General features: G+C 40.0%; 1 protein-coding gene across 2 annotated transcripts in view; it reads right to left on the bottom strand.

The window, feature by feature from the left end:
- The window catches only part of TDRD1 (tudor domain containing 1), a 42,633-nt gene extending 17,540 nt beyond the window's left edge, over positions 1 to 25,093 (bottom strand). For both annotated transcript variants that reach the window (XM_069567249.1, XM_069567250.1), the window contains exons 1-17: positions 24,793 to 25,093; positions 21,974 to 22,032; positions 17,083 to 17,227; positions 15,252 to 15,357; positions 14,657 to 14,720; positions 13,706 to 13,810; positions 13,302 to 13,484; positions 12,670 to 12,813; positions 11,945 to 12,119; positions 10,643 to 10,729; positions 8,708 to 8,875; positions 8,475 to 8,582; positions 7,288 to 7,458; positions 4,919 to 5,161; positions 4,428 to 4,568; positions 2,734 to 2,844; positions 1,872 to 2,042 (exon numbers count right to left, since the gene is read on the bottom strand). In XM_069567249.1, the coding sequence (XP_069423350.1) occupies positions 1,872 to 2,042; positions 2,734 to 2,844; positions 4,428 to 4,568; positions 4,919 to 5,161; positions 7,288 to 7,458; positions 8,475 to 8,582; positions 8,708 to 8,875; positions 10,643 to 10,729; positions 11,945 to 12,119; positions 12,670 to 12,813; positions 13,302 to 13,484; positions 13,706 to 13,810; positions 14,657 to 14,720; positions 15,252 to 15,357; positions 17,083 to 17,227; positions 21,974 to 22,032; positions 24,793 to 25,093 (2,482 nt within the window). The remainder of the gene's footprint in view (positions 1 to 1,871; positions 2,043 to 2,733; positions 2,845 to 4,427; positions 4,569 to 4,918; positions 5,162 to 7,287; positions 7,459 to 8,474; positions 8,583 to 8,707; positions 8,876 to 10,642; positions 10,730 to 11,944; positions 12,120 to 12,669; positions 12,814 to 13,301; positions 13,485 to 13,705; positions 13,811 to 14,656; positions 14,721 to 15,251; positions 15,358 to 17,082; positions 17,228 to 21,973; positions 22,033 to 24,792) is intronic.
- Positions 25,094 to 26,807: the final 1,714 nt, after the last annotated feature.

The raw sequence follows: 26,807 nt of genomic DNA, 5'->3' as shown, positions 1-26,807 counted from the left end.
CCCTAATTTTCATAACAGTGATTCTCAAATGTGGCTGTGCATCTAAATTACCTAGAGGGCTGGTGAACACAGATTTGGGGGACCCGCCCTAGAGTTTCCAGAATGATGCTAAAGCTGAAACTCCAGTACTTTGGCCACCTCACGAGAAGAGTTGACTCACTGGAAAAGACTGATGCTGGGAGGGACTGGGGGCAGGAGGAGAAGGGGATGACCGAGGATGAGATGGCTGGATGGCATCACGGACTCAATGGACGTGAGTCTGAGTGAACTCTGGGAGATGGTGATGAACAGGGAGGCCTGGCGTGCTGCGATTCATGGGGTTGCAAAGAGTTGGACACAACTGAGCGACTGAACTGAACCGAACTGAACTGAAGCAGGTCTTGGATGGGGACTGAGAATCTGTGTTTTTAACAAGTTCTCATACTGATACTACTCACTGGTTGTCGGGTGGGAGGGGATCACACTTTAAGAAGCACTGACATAAAACATGGTAATTGAAAATAACAATCCTAATCATACTCAGTGTAAAATAAGTAAAAAGAAACCAGATATGTGAAAGGAAAAATGAAAAGCATCTAATGCCTCCCTGGTGGCTCAGAGGTTAAAGCATCTGCCTCCAATCCAGGAGACCTGGGTTCGATCCCTGGGTCGGGAAGATCCCCTGGAGAAGGAAATGGTAACCCACTCCAGTATTCTTGCCTGGAGAATCCCATGGATGGAGAAGCCTGGTAGGCTAGAGTCCATGGGATTGCCAAGAGTTGGACACGACTGAGCAACTCTGCTTACTTCACTTCACTTACTAATGCTTCCATACATGACTACTATTAACATTTTTGTATGCAACCTTCCATTATTTTTATGGGCATATGGAAATACTCACATGCATATACACTCATAATTCTTTTATAAAGAAATTTTATAATACTAAAAACTTGTAAAAATAATACAAACTTACAAAAATTTTATAATATAAAAAATTACTATGTTAGGCACTATTCAGTGTATACTTTATTTCTCTTTTATTCTTAATGTCTTTTTGAGGAAGATACAATAATTCTCCAGATGAGCGAGAAGAAGCACATAGTCTAACCAGCTTACCTAAGATCTCACAGCGAGCAGGCAGCAGAGGTGGTTCTAATCTGTTCTCTTAATCACAATACTACCCTGCATCTCTTTTATAACTGGCTTCCTTCACTTAATTCATGAACTGCTCTTCATGTCAACAAAACATATTTAACATTTTAATGACTGTGTAGTAAGAGCAAACATTTAATGGAACTTTCTGAGTGCCAGACCCTGGTCTAAACATTCACTCAGTAATCCTCACAACATCCTTACGAAATAGGCAACACCACTACGCACTATGGGCTTCCCTGGTGGCTCAGATGGTAAAGCACCTGCCTGCAATGCAGGAGACCTGGGTTCAACCCCTGGGTTGGGAAGATCCCCTGGAGAAGGGAATGGCAACCTACTCCTGTATTCTTGCCTGGAGAATTCCATGGACAGAGGAGCTTGGCAGGCTACACTTCATGGGGTCACAAAGAATCGGATGTGACTGAGTAACACTTTCACTACCCACTATCTGGATCCTCGTTTAACCAAGGCTCTATGTCTGGCTATTTAGGTTGTTTTGCTACTATTAACAGGTAGCGAATTTCCATGTAGGTGAACTTGGTGAACTCATGAGACTGTTGTGGGGGGATGAATTATTAGAAGCAAAACTGCTAAGACAAAAGGCTGAACTACCTGAGGCTCTTTGAAACAAAATAGCTTACACAAAATATTAAAATTAGAGATACATTAACACTGAGAAGTTTATGTAATCCAAGTATTAGAAGACAGTTGAGAAAATGTCTCATTTTGCATCATACCTACTAACCAGCACCGTATCCCTTGAAATGGAAGTTTCAGAAACCTGGATGGGATCATTCGAAGTTCATCTGCAGTAACTTCTTCAACGTTTCCATAATCCACAAAATGTACTTTAAAGTTTCCATTTGGTAGGATTTCCTTGACCAAAGCACGATACCAATTACTGTCACCTAGATTTAACACAAAGTTTGCAACATGGAGTATTTCCCTTCTATTGAGATTTGAAATTTTTATTTTGAAAAGGACCATCCTTTGTCTAAGGTAGCTAATAAATTTGTTCTTTTGCCAGATGTCACCTTTAGCTTTTAATTCAGAAATCTCAAAATTCATTCTTAGAATTATCTCCAAAGTTTTTATAGCATCACACTTCTGCATCTACTATAAAGATTTCATTCATATTAAGAAAAGACTTTATAATAAACTTTAACATATTTGTCAAACTGGAGGACATAATTCTTTTATTGCTGATGAGACTGTTTTACCTGTTACTTGGTAAATAATATAAAAAATAAACAGAAAAACATGCAATAAAATTAAGGGATTTCATCAAATATATTTTCAAGATAAACATGCAAAGGGTAAGCAGAAGAAACAATGACTCTGCAGTGAACAGGTCTCCGTTTCATTACTATCAGAAATACTGCAAAGAAAAGCATTTGACAAACTTAAGTAAGAAAAGTATCATTTGGAGCTTCTTGTTGGGAAGAGAGAAGACATAAGATCTTAAGCATTCATTTAATTTTGATTATGAAAAATATCTGCCTAAACAACAGAAAGAAAATACACACTAAAAACGAAGTTTGAATGTCAAGGAAAAAAAAAGATTCTAATATAGTCAAGATTGTGCCAACTGCAACTTACCTACAAAGAAAGCACAACAAGGTTGCCCTATTTCTGCCTTAAAATCATTAGGCAACTTCTGCTGGCAATATTCTGCTAGTAAGTTGTTCAAATCATTGAGTTCCTTTAGGGCTGAAAGCACAACACACATACAGCATTTAACATTTTTAAAACATGCTGAGTAGCAGACTTTCCTTTAAAGCTGGGAAGTGTTTTGATCATAAAAATCCAGGTACATTTCCAGACAATTATAAAGTACACTAAATGCCTTTCCCTTTTCCTTATTAAGAACTTGGGCAAGTCAGTCATTATTTAGTTCATATTCTCGGTAAACCCCATACCAACAATTCACTGGGCACAGAGCCACAATGATGGCATCATTGTCAGTATGCTAGAGCATCTGCGTGTGTACCAGGAAACAGCGGACAAGCCTGCACAGAAAGGAAGTTACATACAAGCTGTCCCGAAGGAGTATATATGAACCACCACGAAATGGAGGGTGCAGACAGTGTCTGCTAAGAAAATCCAGAGAGGTGGGCTCTGTGCACTAAAGGTCTCACAGAGAAATCTCAAAGGAGAGGGCTAGAAAAGAAGAGGGCATTCCAGAAAAAGCAATGCTCTGAGGCAAAGGACCAAATTAAGCAGCCAAAAACACTTGGTGGGAGCAGTCTGGCAGAGAAGAGTGGAAAGGTGAGCCACTAAAGAAAAGTACCAGAAACGTCCTTAGAAAGACACAGACCATGGAGAACTTTAAAAGCCATCTTAACACTATACAAAGGAAACGGAAAATATCTTTTAAACACGTGGCAAAGGCCCATTCACAGAAATGGAAATTAAACTCCATCAAGTTAGACCTGTCACCTTTCAGATTAGTCGAAATAAGAAAATTTAAGGACACACTGTTGGAAATGGTGTGGGAGAGGGCACTTTCACACACTGCGGAGGGAAGTGGCCCGTCTGACCTCAAGGGCACCCTCCTCAGGGCCCAAGCACACACATCACTCTTATTTGTGCACTTCTCTATGTGTATGTTATACTTAAATGAAGTCAACAATTCAGTTTTCTCAAAAATAAATTGAGGAGACATTCTGTGAAACCTGCTGCTGCTGCTAAGTCGCTTCAGTCGTGTCCGACTCTGTGCGACCCCAGAGACGGCAGCCCACCAGGCTCCCCCCTCCCTGGGATTCTCCAGGCAAGAACACTGGAGTGGGCTGCCATTTCCTTCTCCAATGCAGGAAAGTGAAAAGTGAAAGTGAAGTCGCTCAGTCGTGTCTGATTCTTGGCGACCTCACGGACTGCAGCCCACCAGGCTCCTCCGTCCATGGGATTTTCCAGGCAAGAGTACTGGAGTGGGGGGCCACTGCCATCTCTGCTGTGAAACCTAAACTGGTTTAAAAGGAGACACTATTGAAAACAGAAATCATGGCTTACAACAGAACAAAAGGCAACCAAGTATAGCCAGGGAGCTTCCCTGTAGTTCAGATGGTAAAGAATCTGCCTGCAATGCAGGAGATCCAGGTTCAATCCCTGGGTCGGGAAGATACCCTGGAGAAGGGAATGGCAACTCACTCCAGGATTCTTGTAAATCTTTCTTGGAAATACAAATACCCACTTGGCCCTCACTCAAGAGGGAACAGTTATCATCAGCCAATCACAAACTTTTCTTTCTTTATTATCTATGACAATGTAACATAAATAGGTAAGAGTCAACTTACCATCATCCCCTTTAAGCACATGGCAGTAAAATTCTCCAGGACTATCAATCACACAGACCACAACATCCACTGTTTGATCAACAGCAAGTTCAACCCACGTCCACACCAGTGGATTGACTTTTGTTTCTACACCCAAGGGAACTGTGAAAATAAATGGACATTTTGCTAAACAAATGGCCGGAATGGTGGGTCGAAGGCAGGAAGAACCTGCTCTCGAAGAACAGAACTTCCAATGACTTTCTTAGTGACTTTACAGAAAAGTTAGTTAATCTCAGAATTAACCATTACTATCTCACTGAATTTCCAATTTCAAATTCACATTTCTGATCCATCTCTAGCTGCCAGTGACCCAAACACACACTCTGGATGAATGGTTGATTGAAAAAGACAAAAGGTATTCAACGTCCATTCTTTTTAAAAATATGAGAACCCATACATTCAGAGCCATTTGAACTCCAACGGGGACATTACCTGGTGGACAATTTACTTACCACTGGCTTCTTTCACGTCACTGGGCTTATCTGTCACAAGCCCCTTATCCTCCACAGCAAAGCCTGCACTGAGGAGCGCTTTGGTGACACTGATGTGGGGTGTCACAGATCGATCTATAAGTTCCACCAGGGAACTGTTCTCCAACTTGTCCACCACGTTCACTGTGATAATTTTGTTCTGTACAATCTTCTTCATCAGACAAACAGCTTCTGGAGTCCAAATTCCTAATGATGGCTTTACTCCTAACAAAGAATTTTTGAAAGAATGTTCAAATACTTCTTATCGCAACCATCTAGAAATTTAGCTCCTAATTTCCACAAAGTTAGCCGAAAGGAATCTATGACAAACACTGGCACCAGCAAATTCCACTGGAGAAGGATTTTCTAGACATGAAAATGAAAGCAAAATTACAAAGTCTGTAAAAAGCTTCTCTATTTCTATGTAAACAAACCATCATAAATCCATTGATAAGAAATGTCCAAAGCAGCAAACCTAGAAGACAGAGAGTAGATTAGTGGTTGCCTGGGAAGCCAGGATTAACTACAAATGGGCACAAGAGATCTCAGTGCGGTGATGGAAATGTTCCAAAACTGGGCTATGGAGATGATGGTGCAACTCGATAAATTTACTAAACATCACTGAATTACACACCTAAAACAGTGACTTTCATGGTATATAAATTACAGCTCAATCAGGTTAAGAAAATCATAAACAACAGTATAAAACAATCCAAGAAGAAACCCGGTCACTGACACTGGTGTATGAAACATCTGTAGTATTTACTGAAAGGGCACTTACAGAATCAACAATCCCAACGTTATGCACAGTCATTTCATAAAACTACGAGCCACGTAACTTACAAGAAAACCTCTGACCTCACTTGAAATGCAACAGACTAAAATGCTTTCATTTATCAAGATTAGCCAAGATGAAATAACACAGAACTATCTATTTGGCGCGCTGACGAGTGAAGGAACTGACTCCCTCCTACGTTTCTGGCTGGTGTGTAAAGCAGGTCCACCTTTTCCAGAGAACTATCAAAACAGGTACACAGACACGAGAAGCAGCAGACCTTCCACCTAAGGAGGCATTTTGCAATATAACTATATTTTACAACCTATCCCAAGGAAATGATCTTTGTAAAAAATTAATTTTTAAATTGAAGTGTATTTGATTCACAGTACTGTATTAGTTTCAGGTGTACAACACAGTAATTCAGTATTTCTATACTCTGCTCAAAGTTATTATAAAATATTGGTTATATTCTCTGTCCTATACTATATATCCATACAGCTTATTTAATTTATACGTAACAGCCTGTATCTCTTCCTAACAAAATGATCTTGGATAGGTTGTGAAATGTAGTTAAGAGAACACTACGAGTAGCAAAAACTTGGAAAGATCCTTCCGATAAGCGGATACTAGTTAAATTATGGTACTTTGAATCAAAGTTGTAGAAGCCAAACTTTTAAGTTGGAAAGAAGCTCCTGCTCCTAGAGGGGCACATTACACGTACAGCAATTTCTAACCATACGATCATTCATGTTCTTATGGTTTTTACAAGCAATGAAAATAAAAGTCGCTCAGTCGTGTCCAGCTATTTACCACCCTACAGACTGTAGGCCACCAGGCTCCTCTGTCCGTGGAATTCTTCAGGCAAGAATAGTGGAGTGGGTTGCCATTTCCTTTCCAGAGAAATCTTCCTGACCCAGGGATCGAACCCAAGTTTCCCACATTACAGGCAGATTCTTTACTGCCTGAGATCCCTGGGTCAAGAAGATCCCTACAGAAGGAAATGACAACCCACTCCAGTATTCTTACCCAAAAACTTCCATGAACAGTAGAATTTAAAAGCAGGTTTTCCCCTAATACACACAACTGACAAACTGCTGTGGTTATATTAAAAGGCAATATCTATAAATAAGAAAAGAATAATCACTTTCATAAACACAAGTATATTCAATTTTATTTTATTTTAGATTGCAAGGGCTTCCCTGGTGGCTCAGATGGTAAAGAATCCACCTGCAATGTGGGAGACCTGGGTTCAGTCCCTGGGTTGGGAAGATCCCCGGAGGAGAGCACGGCAACCTACTGCAATATTCTTGCCTAGAGAATCCCCATGGACAGAGGAGCCTGGTGGCCTACAGTCCACCAGGTCGCAAAGAGTCAGACACAACTGAGCGACTAAGCACAGTACAGATAGCAAAAGAGTCACCTGTATTTCCCAAACGTTTTATTAAGGATTATTTTTGCATTAAGGTAAGTTGTATCTAAACATATTCCTTGATCACTAGTTTAATTTCAATTCCAATGCTCTTACTTTAGGTTTCAGTATTTTAAGAATATGAGAACCATAAAAATTACATACCTGCCAGCACACACTTTATAGCTTGCATTGGCAATTCCAGCAACTTGGGAGTTATGGGGCAAAGTCTTGTCAAGCTAAGGATCTCAAAGTTTCCATAGTCTACATATCCGACCAGTACAGATTCCTCAGAAGCATAAGCCAGAACAGAGGCACGGTACCACTGGTCATCCTCTGAAAAGAGAAGAGACTCATTGGAAACGTTTTCCTAAGGTAGACATAAACAAAAACCTTCCCTCCTCAATTTAGATGGTCATTTAGACTCTCTTTTCATGTAACATCAAGCTTTACTGACAACGTGTGCTTATTCAACACTGCTACTTCTGCCTATCAGAAGCTTGCAGCTCCTAAAATGTCACTTTCATTCAGCCCTCACTAGGCCACTCAGGTTGCATGCTGCTGTCGCTATTTCCTTTCATGCTTTGTCTCCCTAGGAGACAGTTAACTCCATTAGGACTGGGAAGATGTCCTGGTCATGTAAGTGAGTCCATGAAGTCTTGATCAACTACAGAATACCTGACAGTGTGAGTCAACCAGACTCCATCACCCAAGCCACAGATTTACTGCAGGCCTACTTGGATCTGCCCTTTCGGGAGGGCCACTGGACTGCCCTTCAGCAGATGACTGAACCCGGTCATCACAGGGTCATCATCTGAGGAGCAACCGAGGCTGGGCCTCCAGACCCTCTTCCTGGTCCAAAGAAAACTAGCCAAGACATGACCCTGGGCAGTTTCACATTCCCAAATGACATAAACAAGTACCTGTATCAGTCTCCTAAACTAAAGATAAGATAAAAACCTCCTGCACCACCATACCCTCAAAGCCTGTTCACAGGCTTCCTCCCTCACGCACTTTGATTCTGCTTAATTGGATATATTTTAAAATATAATTGGTGCAGGACAAACTTCAAATGCAGCCATCTAATGCAAACCCAAGATTCTGTTTTCATTTGTTGGTTCAGTTCAGTTTCGTCGCTCCAGTCACGTCCGACTCTTTGTGACCCTATGGACTGAAGCACGCCAGGCTTCCCTGTCCATCACCAACTCATGGTGCTTGCTCAAACTCATCAAGTTGGTGATGCCATCCAACCATCTCATCCTCTGTCGTCCCTTTCTCCTCCTGCCCCCAATCTTTCATTTGTTGGTACCTAATTGTAAGCAGAAAATTTAACACTACTCCCTTCTCCTTACCGGAGAACTGAGCACAGCAGATGTCACCAATGGTGGGATAGAAATCCGAGCGCGGAGGTACCTGGCTGCAGTACTCACCAAGCGACCTCTGAAGCTCAGCAAGCTTACCTGGAGACAAAGACCACATCTTAAACCACAGAAACCAAGTCTACATGTTACCTGCACATCTGCAGGTGGAGTCTCTTAACAGATAGGGTATGAAATGTTGACAACACTGATCAAGATTTACTTACGCCCACTTTGTAGCTGTTGACAAAAGAAGTCCTCTGGAGTCTGCACATGGGCGACCACGCCACAAAACTCATCACCTACATTCAGAGTCAACACTTTGGGGATGAGGTCACTTCTGTCCACGACAATTTTATTTTCAGCCATCATTCTTCTGACATCTTCAAGATCACCTTATCAGAAAACAGAGAGGCAAGCCATTCTGGTTTCCTTAATCCCATCCCCTGGTTTTTCAGACCTTCCTGTGCTCTTTCACACTTCTAGGCCTCACTACATGCTGGTCCTTTTTCCAGAACATACTCCCAGATCGCCCAACAACTTGAGTCTTTCCTGCTCAGTATGACGTCACTGCAAAAGGCTTCCCTCCAAATCTGGGTCAGGTGCCCTTCCCAGGGTCCCCAGTACAGACCTGTGCTTCTGCTACCAATCATTTGACAGCCTCTTCCCTCTGGGCCTTCCCTGGTGGCTCAGACGGTGAAACATCTTGCTTATAATGTGGGAGACCTGGGTTCGATCCCTGGGTCAGGGAGATACTCTGGAGAAGGGAATGGCAACCCACTCTAGTACTCTTGCCTGGAAAATCCCATGGATGGAGGAGCCTGGGAGGCTATAGTCCTTGGGGTCGCTAAGAATTGGACATGACTGAGCGACTTGACTTCTACTTCCTTCCCTCTGGGCCTGCACTGCCCACAGGTATTCTGCTGGGCGGCTTTTATTCCTTCCCCTGGACCCCTTGGTAGCATCTGTTACTGCTGATGACTCCTGCTCAGAAGACTGACTCTGTTATTCTGGCAACATTCTCCACGTTCTCTTTCCACCTCTCCCATCACAGCTTCTCTCTTGGCATTGTAAGCCCAGGTTCACCTCCCTCACTTTACCGTCTCCCTAAGACACCACCATCACTAATGGTTCCAACCGTGACTACTTTCAGACCATGAAGCATTGGGTTTTTGCCTCCAGATGGCAAAAAACTACTGACAGCTTTTTAGCAAGCCTGTCACATCAAGATTTATGTTTCAGGGATTTCATATAGGCAGTACTACAAGAATACAGACAGGAGACAAGAGATAAATTGGAAGGCTGCTGCAATGATCCATGAATGATAAAGACTCCTGAACCAGAAAAATGGTAGGGAAAAAAAAAAAAAAAAGATTTTTTAAAAAGAAAGGGAAAATAAATAGACAAATGCTATTTAGGAAGAAGAACTAATAAAGATCTAGCAACCAATTATACAGAATAAGAGATGGGAGCTGAGAGATAGAGTAGATTTGAGAAGGACTAGTTTCTCTGTGACAGGATGTGCCCCATCACAGCATTGTAAATCTGGCAATCATCTCCAAAAGAATGAGAAATAGAAGATAAAGTGCATCTACATCTAAAGTAATTGGAAAAAGAGCCAAAAAAAAAAAAAAGGAGAAAGCAGACTACAAAAAACAATACATAAGGTGAGGTAAAGAGAAAATAAAATGCCAACAGCAGAACTTCTTGGTTTTCTTGTTAAATGAAAACTACACAATTAAATAAGTGGAAAATTTAAGAAGAAATACCACCCTACCAGAAGAGAATGTTATAGCCCTATTTATTATTACCAGCATGCGAAGGAAGGAGGAAATACAAATCAAAGTATGGAAATGTTAGCTAAAAATCCCTCAACTCAAAGTGTTGTGATGTTTTAGTATTTCATAATCTCTGGTAATTATAAAACGGAGAATTAGCTGATAGGAGAGGGAAGGAAAACAAGCAGGGAAAACTGATTAGAAATAAGGAAATAATATACTAGTAAATTCAAAAGTATCATTTTTCTTCTATAAAGTTTACAGGATGGTCATCATTTCCATTAAATCTGACAGTGTGATAGTTGTGCCTTTTTCATTTAGTAGACAATATATTCTTCAATAACTAAAATCACTATACCGCTCAGTATTAATCTGTATACTCACTTGAATCTGTACTTTGCTTCTTAGAATTCTGTCCCTTAGGTTTCAAACCATATCCCATTTCTATGAGCACATGGTCTAAGAATTTTCCTAAAAGTGATTCAGAAAACATATTTCCATTGAGACGTACCAAGTATTAGAGGAAGAGAATAAATACAAAACAAATGCATCATAATCACGTGATTTAAAGATTGTAAGTATTCACACACTGGCCTGCTTTTTTTTTTTTTTTACTAGTTCAGCTTCTATGTGAAAAACATAGTTTATTAACGCTTGCCTTTAAAAACTGAGGCAAAAACCCCATCAGTACTTGACAAAAACCTTAATCAAAATATTTCACTTAAAAATTATGACTAACATGAAAGATTTAGCTACCACCTCACTGGCATGCTTAGAACAACCACCATTTACAAGAAAATATAAATTTGAGATATAAGACGACTTCATCTCAGATTTAAAGTATGGTTGAGAAATATCAACAGTATCCAAAAGCTCAGGTCACAACATGAAACATACACAGCAAAGAAACAAAACATACAGATTTTATACTTAATTTCACAAAAGGGTGAACTGAATTTTCTACCAAGTAATCAACCAACGATGGGTCTCAAAATCAAGAGTCAATTAAAAGCTCATAAAGGGAATATAAGAAGTCGCTTTTAAAATATGCACAAAGCCACAAAGGAAGGACAGGATCTCAAACTGCTTCCATTTCTACAACTCAAATTCTTGTTGTTGTTGATTTGCTAAGTCACGGTGGACTCTTTGTGACCCTATGGACTATACAGCCCTCCAGGCTCCTCTGTCCATGGGATTTTCTGGGCAAGAATACTGGAGTGGGTTGCCATTTCCTTCTCTAGATCTTCCCTGACCCAGCAGAGGAGCCTGGTGGGCTACCGTCCACGGGGTCGCAGAAGAGTCAGACGAGACTTAGCGATTCAATGACAACAATGCTAACCAAATCCAGTTCTGTGAAAAAGCTCTGATGGTGAGGATGGACAAATTCAGAAATTCCTGAATTTTCCCAGTAAATGAGTAGAAATTAGGAATAAATATTACAGTAGCTGTATAAAAAAGATAATACAGGTTTCCGACACTAAGTCTACATCTAGCTCTTAATATACTCAATTCTATAAGCCCATGCTTTGTCTCTGACAAACTGCCAACTCCAACAGCAGAGCCATGGCCGTATCTTCCATCAGAATCCAAACGACTCCAGACTACGGCTTACTTGGTCTCACTTCACGCTTCTATTTCTTTCCTGTGTCACATTAAGTGCTCCCCTTAGAAAGAGTCAGATCTTACCTGAACTTGTCATCATAACATCCACAGCAAAGGTAACCCCTTCTTCCTTTTTTAAGATGTCCACTATCTTTAAAGAGCAGTACTGCTCCATTAACAGTGATTTAATAGTTCTGATACAATCATTGCTCCAATTCCCTTCTGCCGGGATAACACTGGCCACAAAGCATCTTATGGCCTGAAAGATTTTATGTAAGGTACTAGAGATTAGTATTTGAAAATGACTTTTTTCTCATTATGTAAAGTTTTTTTTAAGAACGAGGTATTTCATGCTGAAGATTTATCAAAAATCTTCAAGTACGAACTTGATAAACAATTTTGTGAATAAGTATTTGTCCCTCTTGATATTCTATCCACAACATTTTACCTTTTGGGACTTGAAGCTTGAGAAATCCATGAAAAGATAGTAATTATCCCTCAATTACACATAAATTCCAATCGATTTCAAATAATGTAATAAATATAGAAATGATTGCTTCTAAAGAGCAGACTGATAAAATGTCCCTAAAAATGCCAAGTTTCTCACCTGTGGTAGTACTTTAAGTAAGGCCTAATAAAGTGGAGCCAAGAAAGTCCATTAGTATTTCTCTACATAGTAAAAGAGATATCAATTGGTACTTTTTCATAATAACTATGGCAAAAGAACATGCAAATACTGTGTCCATCAAAACATAAAATGCAGCTTCTTTGGGACACTAGTAGGAATTTAGAAAGTAAAAGAGACTCACACAAGGAGGAAACAAGTCAATTTTCCTGGTTAGTTGGTGAATTCTGTTTATTGGGATTATCTCTTCATTTCCATAATCAATATATAAGACTTGTGCCACCTTCTGCAGCAGGTCAACATCTTGAATTATTACTCTGTTCCAGGTCTGAAAGTGAAATATGACAGCATTCTGCTTCAAAGCAGCATTTCACAACCTTAGGTTTGAAAACTCTCAATCAATCTACAGAACTTGCTAAGGAAAGGTTACTGTTCTGTTCTGAGATGCTCCATTAACAAGTTAACTTCCTAAGAATCTGGCTCAGAATTCCCCAAATTCCTCCGTTTTAGATGCTTTAGTATGCACGATCCCCAGGCTATTCTAGCCCAGCAGACTTGGCTATGCAAAATAAACGCAAACTCTAGGACTCTTACCCACCCAGCAACTGAGGAGCCTACTGGTTGAGTTGGAGAGGCCTGGGGCGTGAAGGAAGTAAGCGTACAGGCCTGGACTCCAGACTGAGGAAGAAAAACTGCAGTGTGACCAGAATCTCACCCCAAGCCATCTAACCCATCATTAAGAGCTCTGGTGACGAGCCGATAGAACCAAAGTAAATTAAAACATCTTATTTAATAATTCATTTCGTTAGGGGTTACCTGATCAACAGTGTACTTGGCAACACAAATTTCCCCCTTCACAGGAACATACTCTTCTTCATGTGCCTTATTTACATAAGTTTCCTTTAAGCTCGCAGAGAGTCGGTTCATGTAGTCTAAAGCTTCTGAAGAATATAACTGCACGTAGAAGTCGCCTGGGTGTTTGAATTCAGTAACTGTGCCCTTTCAAAAACAAAAAGTTGTAGCAATTTGTTGAGAAATACAGCAAATGCTAATTCTATAAAGCTTTGTAACAAGATACAAAAAGTGTTATAAGCAGTTTCCGCAATTTGTATCAATTTCAGTACTATTTTGGAGCTATCTTATAAATTCAAATCAAACAAGGGAAACAAGGAAAAAAGTCTGTAGTGCTTTGGAGCTCTGTGGAAATGAACAGCAAATACCTTTATTTCCATGGTCTTCCTGAGTTGTTGGCTTCTCAAATCAGAAAACATTATTTTATCAGCACAAACAGCTCTTTCTTTAGTGACTCTGAGAGGACAGTCACTCTGGTTTGAAAAAAAAAAAAAAAACCACATAAGTGAGTTACTTTCCAAGCACCCTTTTAAATACCATGGCCAGGATTTGCTGGAATCAAGGTCAAAAGAGCTCAGGTTTGAATAAAAGCATAGAGAAATAACATTATCTTCAAGAATCATTAAAACAAACTGTCCACAGGCTGTCCACAGGCAGAGTACAGAGCATGGGGACCACCCAAGAATCAGGCCATGGCGGTGATAATGGTGATAACGAGGTTGAGCTTATTTTAAAAAGGGGAGGGGGAGGGGAAGCGGAGGAGGCAGTGTTTTAAGTTTTCCCTTGTGATCCTTTTTATAGAGATGTGTTTCTTTTTGAAAGTAGAAGCCAGGACCAGCTAGAGAAGACTACAATTTATCTATAAAATATGAGTTGGATTCAGTGATACTTTTTAGATTACAAATGATTTACTTCACATAGTTACCTAAATGGAAGAAAGGTATTAACAGGAAAAAAATGTTCTTTTAGATAACAGGGCCCTATCAGAATCCAGTACACAAAGCTAGAGAGCTGTGCACACAGGAACTATAAAAATAAAGGACTCTCAGTCATCCGCCTACAGCCAGACACAGCATCTCAAGTCCTTTTTAGGGAAAAAAAAAAAAAACAAAACAGCTGGGCATAAACAATTCTTGTAGACCCCCAAGGATCACTAGGGTATACAGATTTATTTAACAGGAAAACAAAAACAAAAACAGAACACTGGTGAAATGGAGAAATAAGTCATAAATATTTTATTTAGCTTCAGTCCTCTTATTTTGAAATAATGGGCATCATTAAAAATTTGCTCTTAGGGCAAAGAAAGAGTATAAATATACCTCATCTTTCACTTCCATGTTCTTTGTTTCAAAAGGTGATTTATAATCTTCAAGTTTGTGGAAACTGAAATAAAGCAACCAATTATAAAACATAAGGCGCAGAACCAATTAATGGTAGCATAATTGTGGTGGGGCCACAGCTATGTTAAATTCTCCAGAAAACCCAGAAAGAGCAAAACAGCTTCTTCCAGAGAGAATCATAGCAGTAACGCGGTAATACAACCCACACTGGCTATGCAATAGTCTGCTCTGTGCACAGGTGTGCTTTTGCCAAAAGCCGCCTAATGAAAGGGAGACAGTCCCATTCTCCAAGCCTCAGTGTTCCTAACTGCAAAATGGGAATAATCCCTACATTACCTAAAACAGAGTTCTGAGGATCCAAAATTATATAGCTGTTCACTTCGGATTTGTACATTCTATGTCATACTTCAGTAAAAAAAGTAAAAAGGAGCAACGTTTACATACTTATGCCTGTTTACCTGATTTGATCCTATACTACCAAAAAAAAAAAACCCCCATATTTTAAAATATCCAAAAAAATAAAATAAAATAAAATAAAATATCCTCTAATGAAATTTTTAAAACTCACACTTACTTTTGCTGGACAGGTCTGCACACAATTTTGTGGGCTGCCCAGTCCCTTCTCTGGCATACGCTGGAGCAGTAGTACGTCTGCTTACACTGTGAGCACCTCAGCGACCCTAGGGAAGACAGCCCGTGACACCGCCAGTGTGTTATTGCAAATATCTGTCACCAAGAGCAAGACAGATTCAAAGACCAGACATATCAAACGCCACTCTATTCCTCATATCAAGGAGACTATGTGAAGACGATCATGCTGTTTACGATCCCGGGTTAAGACTGGATTTTTAAAGCTCTCTGGAACTGCAGAAAAAGGCGAGTGCCGAGATGAAAACCGGGAGGACGACAGACTGGAACCACCACTGACTTTCCTTGAGTAGAACCCAGAATGCGCGCTGGAAAAGGAACAATCAAAGGGGACAGAAAGTCTGGGGTGGTGGAATCAGTGCACAAACAGTCTCACGAGGTTCATCTTGTGCTGTTAAGAAAGCACAGAACAAAAACCAACGGGACAACCACACCTAGAAAAACCCAGGAAGTTTCTGAAATGAAGCTGAAAGAAAAAATGCTATGGGTATCCAGACAGAGGAAGACAAGTTATCTAAAAAACAAAACAAAACCCACAAAATTAGGCTGACCTCGAATGCCTCCGCTCAAAGAGAAACAGGAAAAAAGGAGCAAATATCCAAACAGACAGTAAGCACAGGAAAACTGCTTGAGATCACTGATCATGAGGGGAAATGAAAATTAAAACCACAGAGAGATACCACCACACACGCCCATGAGAAGAGCTAAAACTAAAAGGACTGGAAACACCAAATGTTGACAGAAGATGTGGAGCAATCAGAACTCAGCAACAGAGGGAATGCAAAATGGGACAACTCTTTGGAAAATGGTTTGACTTTTTCTTAGAAAGTGAACCATATATCTACCTTTGACTCAGCAATCCCACTCCCTAGGTCTGCACCCAAAAGAAATGAGACCCTAGATCCACAAAGATTTATGCAAAAAAGTGGAGAGCTCTATTCATAATAGCCAAAAGGTGGACACAAGCAAAATGTTCAACAGAACAGATACACAAACGGGGGTATCACACAGTGAAATGCTACTCAGCAACAAACAAAAAAATTAATTGTACATGCAACAACATGGATTAAACTCAGGAATATTTTCTAAACAGAAAAAGCTTCACACAAAAAGAGTCCATACTGTATGATTCCATTTATAAGAAATTCTGTAACTGGAAAAATTAAATTATGGTCAAAACACCAAAGTGGTTGCCTCAGGCGGGGCAGGTATATGACTGAGAAGGGACAGGAGAGAACTTTCTGAGGAGACAGAAATCTTCATTTTGACAGGGCTAGGAGTTTGTGCACTTCAGTGCATATCATATTTTACTGAATATCTCGAAAGTATAAAAACAATCAAGCAAAGAAACAGTAAGAGTGTGAAGATATGGATGAACAAGAATGGTAGGATGTTGGCAGCTGCTGAAGCTCAGAAATGGGTATATGATGTATACACTCATCTGTTTATGTTTTACATAAAAATATTTTTCAAATGTGAAAAGGAATAATTCAACAGGCAATACTGGAATGGATAGCCTTTCCCTTCTCCAAGGGATCTTCCCAACCCAGGCCTCCTGCATTGCAGGCGGATTCTTTACCAGCTGAGCCACAAGGGAAGCCTAAGAATACTGGAGTGAGTAGCCTATCTCTTTCTCCAGGGGAATCTTCCTGACCCAGAGAATCAAACCCGGGACTCCTGCAGGGCAGGCAGCTTCTTTACCAACTGAGCTATCAGGGAAGCCCAATCCAACAGGCATCTGAGAGCAATATGTTTACCGAACAGACCGCAGCGATGGCAGGTTGTCGATCGAAGAGGAGGTCCTAAGGAGTTGAAGAGTGCAGGATTATTTATAGACAAGGAATTCTCAACCAACTTGTGTACTTTCTTTGACTTTGCAGGAGGCACATGATTGCTAGGCTTCTATGAAGAAAAGAGAAGAGCAGTATTAAAACCTGGTAAGAATATTCTGTTTTATTTGTTAAATATAGATTTGGGATTTTGCTTCTGAGAAGTACATTAAGTAGATCAACTTTTCCTTACTCCTACCATTAATTATAACTGAACACCTTGGACTTATGTGGAAAAACACACAGCAACTCTGAAGGAAGGCAGAAGACAGACGAGCTACCCTGGGGCCCAAAGAAGGACCCAAATGGGGTACTGGAGAAGCCAGAACACCCAAAGGCACAGACAATAAAAGCCCCAGCAAAAAGCCTGCTCGCTCTCTCTCTGGCCAAAAGACCAAGAAAGGGGCGGCCCAGCAAGACAGAAAACCTTAACCAGTAACTGCTCTGGACAATCACCGCAGAAAAAAGCTGTGGTCCCCCTCCCACCAGCAAAGGTAGACTGGGGAGCCTCCACCTCCACCCGCACCAGGGCACTGGGAGGTACCCCTCTCTCCCACCTGGGGATATGGGAGAAGGCCAACAGAGCAGGGAGCTGGTACTTCATCCCTGTGGGGGTCTCCCTGTAGAGGCCATGCGGAGGGCCTGGACTTTCTCCTGGCAGTAACGAGTGTCCCTCTTACCCCCATCACCACTACAACTCGGGTGGTTAAGAGGAAGCCTGGTGGACAGTCAGGATTTTCCACCGCCATTCAACAGGAAGGTGTGGAGTCTCTCCAAATCCCCCCATCTCCAGTCCCCCCTCCACCCCATGCAAGTCGAGAGGATGTGGTGGGGGGCACAGGGAGGCAGGTAAGGACACTAGGGAGCTGAGCTCCCATCCTTGTCCAGCTGAGCACATTCTGGGCCGTAAGTCATACAGGCAACGGTGTTCTCTGACTACAATGGCCTCACATTACAGATCAGTAACAGAATGAGAACAGATAAGCTCCACACATTTGGAAACTAGACAATACACTTCTAAATAACATATGTATTGCTAAGACAGAAATTTATAGCACTAAAGTCACACATTAGAAAAGAGGAAAGTCTTAATACTGTAAGGTCTCATCTCAAGAACCTAAACAATAAGAATAAAACATGCCCAAAGCAAGCAGAAGGAAGGAAACAAGAAAGATAAAAGTAGAACTCAATGAAATTAAAAATAAAACTGGGAGAAAGAAATCATACAAGCCCTGGTTCATTGAAAAGATTAACAAAATTGATAAATCTCCAGCAAGACTAACAATGGAGAAAACAAAGGCAGAAATCATCAATATCAGGAATGAAATAGGTATGTATTGCCACAGACCATGAAGATACAAAGATGATAATGGAACACTTCAAACAACTCTACATAAATTTCACAATGTGGCAAAAGCGACCAATTCCTGAAAAATCACAAATTATCATAATATGAAATAGATAATTTGAATAACCCTATAAATATTAAGGAAAATGAATAATTTTAAAACTCCCAAAAAAGAAATCTTCAAGCCCAAATGGCTTTTACTATTGGAGAATAACTACCAAATGTTTAAACAATTTACAGTGATTCTATACAATCTCTATCCCAAAAAACTAGTGTTATCTTGACACCCAAACTATACAAAGACAATAAAAAAGAGAAAATTACAGACAAAACTCATGAAAATGGATACAAAAATCCTTATTCAAAGCAACACTAGATATAATTCAGTAATATATAAAAAATAATTATACATCATAACCAACTGGTGTTTATTCCAGAAATATGAGACTAGTTAAATTTTTTAAAAAATCAATGTAATCTACAAAAATAACAAGCTAAAGGGGAAAAGAATCACAACAGTATCAATGAATGAAGAAAAAGCATTTAAAAAATTCATTACCTATTCATGATAAAAAAAAAAAAGAAAGCTTTCAGCAAAGTAGGAAGAGAGAAAACTTCATCAACTTGATAAAGATCATCTACAAAAATCCTATAGCTAACATTCTCAACAGCGCAAAGACTCAATGCTTTCCCTGTAAGCTTGGAACCAAAGATATCCACTCTCATCACTATTAACACAGTGCTAGAGTTTTAGCTCATGCAATAAGGCAAGAAAAGGAAATAAAAAGCATATATTTTTAAAAGGAAGAAATAAAACTGTCTTTTATTTGCAGGTGATATAATTACCTATCTAGGAAATCCCAAGCAATCTACAAAAAAATTCCTAGAATAAGTGACTCCTGGAGGGTCACAGGATACAAGATAAACATGCAAAATCAACCATATTTTTACATATTAGCAATGAAAATGAAGACACATGGAAATAAAATGTATAATAGCATTTAGTCAGAAAAAAAAACCCACTTAGTTATAAATCTAACAAAATATACACAGCTTATAAACTGAAAACCACAGTGAAAGAAATCAAAGAATATTTAAATGAATTGGAAGACAGATTGTGTTAATTAGAAGATTCAACCCAGCAAGTTCAGTTCAGCTCAGTTGCTCAGTTGTGTCCGACTCTTTGTGACCCCATGAATTGCAGCACACTAGGCTTCCCTGTCCATCACCAACTCCCAGAGTTTACGCAAATTCATGTCCATTGAGTTGGTGATGCCATCCAACCATCTCATCCTCTGTCATACCCTTCTCCTCCCGCCTTCAATCTCTCCTAGCATCAGGGTCTTTTCAAATGAGTCAGTTGTTCACATCAGGTGGCCAAAGGACTGGAGTTTCAGCTTCACCATCAGTCCTTCCAATGAATATTCCCTTTAGGGTGGACTGGTTGGATCTCCTTGCAGTCCAACAGACTCTCAAGAGTCTTTTCCAACACCACAGTTCAAAAGCATCAATTCTTTGGCACTCAGCTTTCTTTATAGTCCAACTGTCACATCCATACATGACTACTGGAAAAATCATAGCTTTGAATATATGGACCTTTGTTGGCAAAGTAATGTCTCTGCTTTTAAATATGCTGTCTAGATTGCAGGCAGATTCTTCACGAGCTGAGCCATAAGGGAAGCCCAAACCCAGCAAAGGTGGCAATAATTCTCAAATTGATATACAGGCTTAATGCAATTCTATCAAAATTCCAGCAAGATTTTTCCTAGTTACAAACAAGAGTACTCCAAAATGTAGACTGGAAAGAAAAGAAACAAGAGTGGATAAAACTATTTTGAAAGATGAAAGAGAAAATGGGAGGAATCATTGTACCCAACTTCACGACTATCTATCACAGCTGCAGTACTGTGTGGTACTGATGCAGGGAAAAGACCCAGAGATCAGCAGAAAAAACAGCAAATCCAGAACAGACCCACACAAATTAGTCTAACTTGTGACAAAAAGGCAAAAGCAATCCAGTGGAGGAAAGATAACATTTTCATCAAATGGTGCTGGAGCAACTGGACATCACTAGCCAAAAAAATTTACCCTCAACCTAAGTCTCATGAGTTGGAATTAACTCAAAATGAACCACACATTGAAATATGAAACTATAAACTTCTTTGGGGAAAAAAAAATCCCAAAGTTTCTGGAGCTAAACCAGCAAAGAGTTCTTAGACATGACACCAAAATACTCCATAAAAAGAAAAATTGACCAGGATTTAGTTAAGAGCTTTTGCTCTGCTAAAAACCTTGTTAAGAGAATGCAAAGAGAAGTCAGGAACTGGGAGGAAATATTTGCAAATCATATACTTGACAAAGGACTAGAATCTGGAATACATAAAGAACTTTCAAAACTCAGTAGGAATAAATAAATAAATAAACAATTCAAATTAGAAAATGGACAAAAGACATGAAGAACATTTCACCAAAAAAGACACATGGATGGCAAATAAGTACATGAAAAGATGTTTATCCTTAGCCATCAGGGAAACAAATTAAGATCACAATGAGCCATCAGTAGATAAATGTGAAAACAGGGAAACTAAAAATACTAACACTAGCAAACACTGGAGAGGATGCTGGATGGAGAGAATCTGGATCACTTATGTATTCTCGATGGGAATGTAAAATGGTAGAGCCACTCTGCAGAACACTTTGGCAGCTTCTTAAAAACCTAAACATGCAACTACTATATGACCCAGAAACTGCACTCCTGGGCACTTATTCTAAAGCAAAAACAAAAAACTCATGTTCACATAAAATGCTGCACAGGAATGTTTATAGTAGTAGTAGTTATAATAGGCAGAAACTGGCAACAGCCCAGATGTATTTCAATGGGCCCCAGAATTACATAGGCCTCAGCAATAAAAAACAATACACTACTGATATCACCAGCAGTCACGGTGAATCTTCAGAGAATCACACTGAGTGAAAAAAATTCAATCCCCAAAGGTACAAACTGCATAATACTGTTTGTATAACATCCCATCCTTGAAATGACATTTTGGAAATATGGATTAGATTAATAGCTGCCAGGGGTTAAGAAGGGGGTATAGGGGACAGGAGGGAAGTGCATGTGACCTCAAAAAGGTGCAGAAGGGATCCTTGGAGTGATGGAACTATTCTGTATCTTGACTGTATTGTTTCGTTATCCTGGTTGTAATATTATACTGCAGCTCTGTAGTGTGTGACCATAGGGAACACTGGGCAAAGGCTACAAAGGATCTCTATTATTTCTTACAACTGCATGTCAATCTGTACCAAAATAGAAAAAGTTTATGTTTTTAAAAGATACTAGGCTAAAGATAAAACAATGTGACCTCGAATATTACCTGCAAATTTAGTAATTCTTTACTAACATAATACAGAAACATGTTTAGAATCTTTTATCCAGAAACACCAAAGAGAAGAAAATCCACATTAACTTACACTATTTACTTCCTTGGATGGTGAATTATTTCCAGCATTTAATGGTGACACAGAGTTACCTGGGGATATAAAACATAATGCCGAATAAAAGTCAAATATTACTTTATTCCTGAAAATGTACAATAACATAATTAGGTAATATTCAAATAGAGCTATATACCATAATAGCCTTAAACCCACACTATAAATAAGCAACATCCTACTTTTCCTAATGGAAAATAAGGATTTGCCTGAGATTTCCTCTACTAGTACACCCTGCTCACCGTGAACTTTTCTCCATTCACAACGGAAACAATTACCAGGCTATCTGAACTGCAGACTCATTTACCCTCTTATAAATTACTGAGGACCTCAGAGAGCTTTTGTCTACATGGTTTATATCTACCAATATTTAGCATTATTAGAAATTAAAACTGGGAATGCCCTGGCAGCCCAGTGGTTAGGACTCCATGTTCTCATTGCTGAGGGCCTGAGTTCAATCCCTGGTAAGTCCTACAAGCCACATGGCATGGCCAAAAAAAAAAAGAAAGAAATTAAAACTAAGAAGTAGAAATTAAAACTAAACATTTGAAAATATTTATTAAAAATAACAAATGTATTATATGTTGCCATGATTAAAAAAAAAAACAACTGCATTTTCCAAAGCAAACAAAAAGACAACAGTTTGAAGAGTGGCATTATTTTACATTTTTTCACATCTCTTTAATGTTTGGCTTCACCAATGATAGCTGGATTCTCATATCTGCTTTTGAATCCAATCTGTTATTATATGTTGCTTTAATTGACGTCTCTGAAGAAAATCTGGCCTCACGCACATATACGGTTACAAACAGGAATAGTATTTCATGGCCTTCTCAGACAACTGTGGATATTTTCCTTTAATTCACACCAAAACGAAAGTAGTAGTTTAAGGGTTAGTTGCAATATGGAATCTAAAGCTATATCAATAAACTTTTCATCAGTTACATTAGAATCCACTGATTTATCTTGCACTTCAAATGGATTTTTATCCATTCGTGACTACAAAACACTACACATTGGTTTTTTGAAAAGACTAAGAAACTCTTGAGTTATACAGATCTTACAAATGTTGACATATTTCATCAAACAATATCAAAAAATCTTAAGTGTTAATATCACTGTGCACCTCAGCAGAAAAATCTTCTAAGTACTGGGAAGCTCTCTAGCTCACAGTGGCAGATACATATTTCCTCAAATTGTATTTTATCACTGTAGGGCACACGTCAGTCGTGTCTGACTCTGTGCGACCCATAGACGGCAGCCCACCAGGCTCCTCCGTCCCTGGGATTCTCCAGGCAAGAACACTGGAGTGGGTTGCCATTTCCTTCTCCAATTCATGAAAGTGAAAAGTGAAAGTGAAGTCGCTCAGTCGTGTCCGACTCTTCGTGACCCCATGGACTGCAGCCTACCAGCCTCCTGCGTCCATGGGGTTTTCCAGGCAAGAGGACTGGAGTAGGGTGTCATTGCCTTCTCCGATTTTATTATTAGCAACAAAATATTGTCAGCTGCTTCCTTTGAAGTGACAGGCCCCACTTTGCCCATTTTTGAGAAAATGACTGCCAGATATCTAAGTCTGAATGATCACAATTTGTCATTCTTTTCAAGCAAAAATGAAAAACTCCAAAAAAAATTCCAAAAAAATTTCCATTTAGCTACAATTCAAACAATTGCACACATGCTTTTCATACTTCAGTAAGCAGCAGAAGTTAGGGGTAATTCTCATTTTGTTACACAGAATATTAAAAATACCTGTACACAAGGGTCAAGACTTATTAATAAATTTGTACTGCCTTATCAAAGGCATTCTTACGTAAAATTGACATTTCTGGCTTGCTTTTGTCTTAAATGCAAGTGCGTGACAATGAAAAACAATGACCCCTAACCCAGGCTGGCACCCCTGCTAAAGACGAGCTAATGAGGTGTCACAGGCTACCCACCTCTGCTTCTGCACCACCTGCATAAACTCAGCACAGTGAAGAAGAGCAAATAATGTTTTAATATTATTAGGAAAATACTTGTGACCCCAGAGGCCCATGGGCTTGCCTGGTGCCTCTGATGGTAAAGAATCCGCCTGCAATGCAGGAGGCTTGGTTCCAATCCCTGGGTCAGGAAGATCCCCAGAAGGGAATGGCTACCTGCTCCAGTATTCTTGACCAGAGAATTCCATGGACACAGGAGTCTGGAGGGCTACAGTTCACGGGGTTGCCAAGAGTGGGACACAACTGAGCAACTAACACTTTTACTTTTTGGCCCAAGGGCCAAACTCTGAGAACTATATCACCATATTATAAGGTCACACCTTACATACATTCACAGAGGCTGAATTCCACCAGGCTCCAGCCTCCTTAAAAAGTAGATTTTTAGAATTAAGATTAAAGGGAATGATTTTTTAAGAAGTCAAATGAAACAAATTATAGTCTTAGATACATCTTTGTGAACTATTATATGCACAAAATTTGCACAGTATTTCTAGCCTAAGGCCAATCTTTAGAGCATTCATAAAAAGCCAGTGTTTCCTTTCTACATTTCTAGTGTATCTTTGGATTAGGTGGAGGGTTGGGGAGAGAAGTTCATTTGCAGACATTTTCTCATTCTTTCTGTGATTAGTGTAACCAAAGTAGCTACTTGGCACCTGGTTTTCCTTTCTAAATTAATATTTACATGCAAATACTGTAAGTTAGCCATTTGGTTGTTCTGTTAATCGGTACCTGGTGTGTAGCCACAGATACTTACAGTAAGTCTAAGAAACCATCAGAATCAAGTGACTATTAAATATTAAACCTGCAGTTTGTACTCACCTGTTGGCAATGTCTTCCTGTCTTCCTTGGATCCAGCCATTTCTCCATTGACACCGTTAGGGTGTGAAGATAGTGAACTGTCTTCCTGACTAGCCAAAAACTGTTTGGTTTGCTCACAAAGCAAAAAATTGTTCTTTTTATTTCCATTCTCTGGGCTTTTCAACCTGAAATTAGGATGGTTAGGATGTCCTCCAGGACTTCTTAAAGACTCGTGTGATGGAAGCTTGCTTTCATTTTTCTCAAAATTAAATGGCTCTGTCATTTTACAGGTAGATGCCGCCAAAATATTTCTTGACATCATATTAAGCAGCAGTTTGACATTCACAGAAGTCTAAGGGAAGAAATGTATTCAAAAGGCAACTTTTAATCCCAAAAGTAGAAGCACTGCAGGCCCAGGTGGTTTCTTTTTTATGCAACAGCTCTTTCTCATAAATGACTCCAAAGCAGATGTAACTAACTGGGATACTGAACAGGAGGGAAAGGGGCAGGGCACAACTTTTCAAAGAATGACATAGAAAGTCAAAGAGGAGAGTGAAAAAGTTGGCTTAAAGCTCAACATTCAGAAAACGAAGATCATGGCATCTGGTCCCATCACTTCATGGGAAATAGATGGGGAAACAGTAGAAACAGTGTCAGACTTCATTTTTTTGGGCTCCAAAATCACTGCAGATGGTGATTGCAGCCATGAAATTAAAAGACGCTTACTCCTTGGAAGAAAAGTTATAACCAACCTAGATAGCATATTCAAAAGCAGAGACATTACTTTGCCGACTAAGGTCTGTCTAGTCAAGGCTATGGTTTTTCCTGTGGTCATGTATGGATGTGAGAGTTGGACTGTGAAGAAGGCTGAGCGCCGAAGAATTGACGCGTTTGAACTGTGGTGTTGGAGAAGACTCTTGAGAGTCCCTTGGACTGCAAGGAGATCCAACCAGTCCATTCTGAAGGAGATCAGCCCTGGGATTTCTTTGGAAGGACTGATGCTAAAGCTGAAACTCCAGTACTTTGGCCACCTCATGCGAAGAGCTGACTCATTGGAAAAGACTGATGCTGGGAGGGATTGAGGGCAAGAGGAAAAGGGGACGACAGAGGATGAGATGGCTGGATGGCATCACGGACTCGATGGACCTGAGTCTGAGTGAACTCTGGGAGTTGGTGATGGACAGGGAGGCCTGGTGTGCTGCGATTCATGGGGTCGCAAAGAGTCGGACACGACTGAGCAACTGAACTGAACTGAAGGACACAACACTGAAGGATTAGAATCCAATGGGACCAAGCTGGCGGACAAGACTAGACCTTTATCCTCAATCAGCAAGTGAAATGACACACCCACGAGTGCCAAGACAGTTCCAAGGCTCTGTTCAAGGACCAAGGAGTGGGTGGTGGCCCAAATCCTGGAAAGCTCCGCCCCTTCCCTAAAACATGGAATAATCCTCCCACTCATTAGCATATGAAACTACCCAGCACGCCCATTTTCACACGCGTCCTCTGCGATGGCCACACTCTGTGGAGTGTGCTTCTCTCTGTATCCGAATAAATGCACTTCTTACCTACCTATCACTTTGCTCTCACTGCATTCTTTCTGCGCACGATCAGACATTAAGAACCCGAGCTTCATTTGGTCCTGAAACCAGGTACCGTGGGTTTTGGCTGGGTTTGAGTCCCAGCCATATGGGTTCAAGTCCCAAGCCAGGTTTTGACTGGGTTTGAGTCCCAGCCACATGGGTTCAAGTCCCAATCTGAGGTAAACGGTTTCAATACCAAAGCCTGTTCTACAGGCACAAGAAAAGAATGGTTCTTTATCATTTAAGTACAAACTCCAAGTTGAACAAAATTCAACAGTGGACAATTCAAGAGACATTAAGCATTACACCTCTGAGTTCCGCATCACTCCTTACTTTTAAAAGCTTCTGGAAACAACAGGGGTAGAAAAGGACTATTAGCTCAGTCGGTAAAGAATCTGCCTGCAGTGCAGGAGATCCGGGTTCAATCCCTGGGTCTGGATGATACCCTGGAGA

This window comes from Ovis canadensis, chromosome 22, assembly GCF_042477335.2.
Source record: "Ovis canadensis isolate MfBH-ARS-UI-01 breed Bighorn chromosome 22, ARS-UI_OviCan_v2, whole genome shotgun sequence".
NCBI classification, from domain to species: Eukaryota; Metazoa; Chordata; class Mammalia; order Artiodactyla; family Bovidae; genus Ovis; species Ovis canadensis.
Note: the sequence above shows the minus strand (reverse complement) of the source record. Positions and strands in the feature narration are given on the sequence as shown.